This window comes from Pollicipes pollicipes, unplaced genomic scaffold (assembly GCF_011947565.3).
Source record: "Pollicipes pollicipes isolate AB1234 unplaced genomic scaffold, Ppol_2.1 Scaffold_4881;HRSCAF=5763_pilon_pilon_pilon, whole genome shotgun sequence".
NCBI classification, from domain to species: domain Eukaryota; kingdom Metazoa; phylum Arthropoda; class Thecostraca; order Pollicipedomorpha; family Pollicipedidae; genus Pollicipes; species Pollicipes pollicipes.
The window spans coordinates 26,542,525-26,549,004 of NW_023596576.1; the positions used below are offsets into that span (position 1 = coordinate 26,542,525).

Genomic DNA, 6,480 nt, shown 5'->3' on the forward strand with positions numbered 1-6,480 from the left:
AACTTTTGCCATAATGAAGTTCCCTCACGTCGGTAGGATTACATTGCTACGAATACTAGTGTGATGGTTCTAGTACCCCAAAAGACCACTGGGTGATGTTTCCCTTTAGGGCTACTGATCGAGCACAGTTCGTGCCTAGTCTTAGAGTCTTCCGTGCCTTGACCTTAACACTGTAATGGGAGGTAACAACACCTGACACTACATAACATCACGCTCCTGGAACCTATGGATAGAAGGCATTTTTGATGGGAATGGTGGACACTGATATTAAGTGCAGTATCAGCACTACAATGCAATATTCTTCATTCCCCGGGTATGGCTGCTATTTTTGTACGCTCTCGTTAATGACCATGACGTGTATCACTACTTCTACCGTCGCGTTTTTGCAGTAGCTTTAGAACACCAGTAGATGCAGCCCTGCAATTTTTCATATTTTTCTTATTCATTGCCTATTTTGAAACATGTCGTATGAAATTGCTCTGCATGGCAGCGCCATTATCTAGTATTTTCAAACTACATTTTTGGGGGGATTAGCAAATACAAAACAGGGGTGCGGACCGACACGAAATTCTTGGTACCTCTTTATGCATTCGTTGTGTACCCGGGAGAAATTTTGAAGCTCGAAGCAGGTCACTGCGCTCTACGAGGTCAGTCTGAGCTCAAAATCCAAAAATAAGAGCTCTCATCACTTGTTGGAGCATGGACAAAAGTGGTGAATATTGCAAAAGTGTTCTGCTATGTATAGATAAGTGCATGTACTTATTTGGTTTAATCTTTAAGCACTCAATGATCTCAAAATTTCTGGCGCAATGACTTTCAATGTGTGTTCCAGCAATGACTGGCCGGACTGGCAGAGATCAACTTTAGAGCGTTGCTCCTGAGTGACTGAGCTTATTTTCTGGATCATTGCCAATTAAATGCATTCGTAATACACTTAACACCTAGCAAGTTCCCGAACTCTTTTAGGATGATGTTTGAAGTCGTTAATAATGTAATTGAAATAAATTATAGCACTATAACTATCCTATGGTAATGACATAGCCTACAACACTATTCAAAATTGCCGACAATATGCCAAAAAAAGAATTAAAGGACATTCCGGGACATAGGCAAGGACGGGCTAAGGGAAACATGGCCTCTTCAGTCAATAGGCCTATTCAATATACTGGGTGATTTTACAGAAATCTGATCGAAATTCCCAGGATTTTGGAAGAAATTTTGCATTCAGCCTCCGTGATTTTGACAATGTGCATGAAGATTAGTACTGCACATTTCGCGAGGATTATGTCGCTCTATTTTCACGGTGAAATGGACGATGTTTAAGGAGTCTCAATTCCATCCTCCCCCCCCCCCCCTCATCAGTCGAGCACGGGTGTTTTTTCTTTCTAAAGCTTGAATTCGAACTGTTTTGAAAGGATTTTTTCTTAAGATAAAAATATTTTTGGGCAAACGATACCAAAGAAGCCTTTGTCACTGTACATGTACAAATTCATACAATAATACACGATATGGCCGATTGGTCTTCATGATAGCATGCACTGTGCTGAGAAGAAGCTACGAAACTGCGATAACATTTATTCCGCCAGCATGAGACGACGGCGCGTTGGTAGGGAAGCGGTTTTTAGTCGATTGGATTATTACTTTCCAGTTAACGCCCTCGGAGCCAATCCTGTATTTTTAAAAAGTTGTGGTTCTCGCACAAACCTTGCTCCCATCTCCAATTTCTACGCCACCTGCCTTACGGAGATGCAGCGGAAGGCACGTGAGGAATTTCCATAGCAATACTCACTTACGAGAACGCCATGGCTATTAAACGCGTGATATCTCACCCATTTTGTTTTCAAGTGTCGTGATGGTTTTACGACCCCGTCCCGCTATCAGCAATTGATGGCACCATACCTACTCCCACACAATTGATGGCACCATACCTACTCCCACACAATTGATGGCACCATACCTACTCCCACACAATTTATAACAATGATCTGCTACATGAGATGTGTACTGCAAGGCTTCCTGGGAATAACACCATCCTGTTCCATATACAGACCCGGGGGGAAATCACCTTAGGAACGCAGTTAAGTTAGCCTAAGGTACGAAGTTAGCAATACAGGCAACAACGAAGTTCGTGAATGAAGTTTGTCGAAGGCGTTCCGCCCCAGGATCTCTCCAAGGAGTGGAACCAGGGGCACTGGCTGATAATTTGCTGGTCCTTTTGTAACACCCTTGTTTAAAAGAGGACAACTGATACCAACTTCCACTTGTTGGCGGGCTGCATGCGCATACTATGTGCGTTCAGTCACTAAACGTCATAATCGTATTCATATAACCAGCTCAGCGTTGAGTCCCTATGGCATCGTTTATTATAAAAAACAAGTCATAACAAAAAACACAACAGGCCTAGACGTTTCAATGAACAACAGACCAGCATTGAACGTTATCAAATGGACAGGTAGAAAAATAGATAAAACATTTGCTTCAAGTATCTGTAGGAAAAAACAACACATGCAACTAACTGCCAAGATCGTTGAGTGCAAAGGGGCGTTAAACAATCGTCAGGAAGGTCCACGCACGAAACAATTTGCTCTCAACGTTACTCTTGCAGTGAACCGATGAAGGCGACAGTCTTCATACGGCGGTGAAATAACTCCCAGACTATTCAGCATTTGATGCGAAGAATGCAGTTACCTGTTCAGTTCTACGCATAAAGTAAAGGCAAACGACGCATACGGAAATGCCAGAACTAAAAATGACTAAGGCAAGGACAGCAGCGTTCATGAATGTGCTGAAAGACATTGGTCAACACCGTCGCAGTGCTCGGAAGTCATGGCAGCACGTTCACATTGCCACCAGCTGATGAAATTCTGACTAGAAGCACGTGCGGCGAAGATGAAAGCGCGTGGTGTATCGGCTCCGGGAGTCTGCTTCGGCGGCTCCCGCGGTTCCACGCCGCCTCAGTTGTAAGTGGGCACGTAAGGCTCCGGCGCGTATGGAGCAGGCTCCGGCGCGTAGGGGGCAGGCTCCTTGTACGGGCCACCCTTGGGGCCGTGGTTGTACTCGAAGTAGTGCTCTCCCTGGCCGCCGGTCTTGTCGTTCCAGCTGACCTGACGCACCGAAGGAAAGTGTAAGGGGAGCACGGTACAACAGCTTGATGTGTTGAAAATAAAACGTCACAGCGCACTCCCCAGAGCACTTAGTCTAGACGAGATCTAAAAAGCTGCTTCACATATTGACAAACAGGACGCGGACTTAATGCAGCTTGCGCTGTTCGCCACTGGAGGCGGTACAGACATTAACTGTGCCCCGGTTCCTCACCAGTCCTTCGACACGCATCCCGACCAGGTGACGGCTGAGGCGATAAGCCGGCACCGGTTCCGGCCATTGACATAAAGAACACTTGTCAGAGGTCGATCGATTAGCTTTAATCAACAAATCGACGAATGTATAATCCGCTTAGGTTTTCGCAGGTTTGCATAAGCCGATCATCCTTAGTGACAGAACAAGGCCGGCCTCTAAAGTGATTTCACCCAATGATAACCCTGAAACATTGTGAAGTGCACCCAAGCCCCTTCCGCTGAAGCCCCTCCAAGTGCGACACATGCCATCCTTACCTTGGCGCGGAACTTGTGGTCCTTATTCTGCTGGAAGTGGTCGCGGTTGTGGTAGGCGTTGCCCCGATTATAGCCGTGCTCATACTCCTTCGGACCTTTGACGTTGGCGTACTGGAAGTAGCCCTTGTTGTATCCCTCCTGGGCGGCTACCGTGGCCACAAAGGCAGCGAGAATGATAGCAAACTTCATCCTGATGACAGATGTTCTGAAAGCATAAAAACTGCTTGCAATCACTCGCGTTCAGTCGATGGAAACCAGAATAGAGCACCACGCCACGTGAGGGGGAGAAATGAAATATCTCACCGATGAGTGTCTTCATGCCATCATGAAGACACTCGTACGATACAAAAGCGTCGACGAACAGCTGAATGGCACGCTTGAGTCAGGTGGCTCACTGATGCACTCTAGGTTATCCAGAAGCTCCGCCGAGCGACGGTACGTCGGATAAACACCGGCAACGACCGCGAACCGACCCCCAACAAGAGCGGCCGGAGTGCTGCTGAGGACGAACCAGTGAGCATGTATGGGTGTAAAGGAGGAAGGACAGACCACGTACTCACCCTGGCCACGCCGCGGCTCACTCTGGTCCCTCTCTGCCACCACCGCTCCGTTTATACCTGTCGCCTTTCGATCGCCGTGGTTGTCCGCCGGCGCCGGTGCACTTTCGCTGTCGGCTGGCGCCCGCGCGCGGCCGTGCGCGGTGACAGAGAGCGCGCGCGTACCGAACGCACAGCGCGCCGCAAGCAAGGCGGGCAATAGTGCTGCGTTAAGTGTGCTTACAAGCTAGCAATGTCAAGTGGACAGCGTGTGCTGTCAGACATGCAGCATGCGCAGTGTGGAGCTGATGACAGACGCCGGGTCGGGGGACGGCACGCCTCACGTGTCTCTGTGTAGCAGCCCTGCCAGGCACTGTCGGCGTCACTGGCGGCGGCCGGTGCTGTGGTCGGCAAGCTTGCGCGGCGTCTTTAGTTTGCCACTGGCGCCGTTAAGCTGATGAACCCGTCCACCGTCTTGTTTTGATCACAGTTCGCCACATGCTGCCAGTACCGCGTGGTGAGACTCCACGCCGCTCGCAGGCAGCGTTGTCAGCTTTCAGCTTGGCCGCTCTGAGCTAAAATAACTAATTGTCCTTGGTCAACGTTCGCGTCATGGGAAGCGGTTTCCAAAGTGGTATTATAGTAGAGGCAGTATTGCATTGTTTTGCGGCTGGCACATCTGCTTTGCTCATTGGCGTTGTAATCTCGTGCCGGAAAAGAGCGTGGTTTGAGCCGCAGCCATTATGGCAAGCATGGATTTTTGGCGTGCAATCGCTTTGTTACTTTTTCACCTTCGCGTTCACATAAACCACGGCGCTTAAAAAACAACGAATCGCATTTCTTGCAGCAAACACATATCCTGATCATGTGCCTGTCAAAACTTGGAATTTAACTCAGCGCCTTTTTAAGTCCTCGTCTTCTGGATCGGTATGTTCCATGGCACTTACTATCTCAAGCCGATATCCTGAGGGAGACATCCACACCTAAACTACCACTTCAGGCCCATAAATGTCGACAACACGTCACTTTTTTCAAAACCGTTCGGGGAGTGACGACACCCGGGAGCAACAAAAGCTGCCTGTCCCACTTGGGGCCCGTGGAGAGCTATGTCAACACGGGCGCAATTAACACCGTTTGGGGTACGTTCACCCGCGCACCAGCTGGAGTCAGCTGCGCACGTGACCCCAGAACATGGTCGCTCAAATGCTGCCTGTACCTCGGGCGGCGAAAGTGTCCGCCAGGCTGTGGCTCGACTAGACAGCGCCGCAGCCGCGCCGAAAATGGTGCCCGGCCATTCGCGATATACACACGCATGTACGTTATCGTAAAAGTGTATTGGTCGGAAAAGTGCGTTGGTTGGCCGATGCTCTAGCTCTGGCGAGTTCCTGACCATCGCGAAATCGCTCCTTGACAAGCTTGCCCTCAATAGCGGGAAGTCCAGATCTGTCCAGTCCAAAGCTGTCGCGAAGCCGAGAGCTTTCCGTGTCGGATGTGGTTAATGGAAGTGTTCCACGTTTGTATGGGGTTATGATCTGAGATAGCCATTTTGGAGATCATTCGGTGATATTTACGGTCCAGTCCTTCTTTGGACTTTAAACCCTCTGGGTTCTGAGCTAGACGCCCGCGAACTTGCACAGACGTTCTCAAGCAGACTATTTCAAGGTCACTTAGGTCCGCATAACGCCGTAGAAACGTTACTCGAATGCTGTCACTGCATTGGCCATGGGGTGTCCAAGGCCAAGTCAAATATGATCGTCGAAATATTTGGCCCGGGTTACGTGCTTACGATTTCAAGAAACAAAGTCGTTCAATTGGCTTTCAACCAACGTTATGCATTCATTGTAACTTTCAAACACGAAACACGTTTTGGGCTACATAATACAGAAAGTTGTACAGTAGTACCAGTTATCACGGAACTAAGACTTGTAATAAAATATCATAAGAATACTGCCATAAGCGAAGAGTGAATGCAAGTGAACAAGATAAAATCACGGATTAATATGCAAGAACACGACAAGACAGGGCCAAAACACGCTCGCACAGCGATATTTGGGTTTGGAAACGCCACACTCATTGCCATGACACCTCTCGAGAAGTTGAAATACAACAAGTGAGTCAGCCCGTCCGCTAGGGCGGCAATTTCGCACGGGCATTTTGGAAACCCCTCTGACGTCAAACAAACGTGCCATGACATAGTCAAGCGATGCAAAGTTTCTAAATGAGCTGAATGGCTAGGCCAACGAGCTCGTCCGTTAGGAGGAAGATCTCCGATGAGCTATTGCCAGGGACTCTGATGGGTATGCAGGACTTGCGTGTTACATGAATGCGCGCCG

At 48.7% G+C, this 6,480-nt stretch overlaps 1 protein-coding gene across 1 annotated transcript; it reads right to left on the bottom strand.

Annotated features, from left to right (window-relative positions):
* Positions 1-2,339: 2,339 nt before the first annotated feature.
* LOC119101267 (uncharacterized) lies at positions 2,340-4,211 on the bottom strand. The gene is made up of 3 exons (XM_037224568.1): positions 4,172-4,211; positions 3,612-3,816; positions 2,340-3,104 (listed from the first exon to the last, which is right to left on the bottom strand). The coding sequence occupies exons 2-3, from the start codon at positions 3,798-3,800 to the stop codon at positions 2,955-2,957; spliced, it is 339 nt and encodes a 112-aa protein (XP_037080463.1). The 5' UTR covers positions 3,801-3,816; positions 4,172-4,211; the 3' UTR covers positions 2,340-2,954.
* Between the last annotated feature and the right edge of the window lie 2,269 nt (positions 4,212-6,480).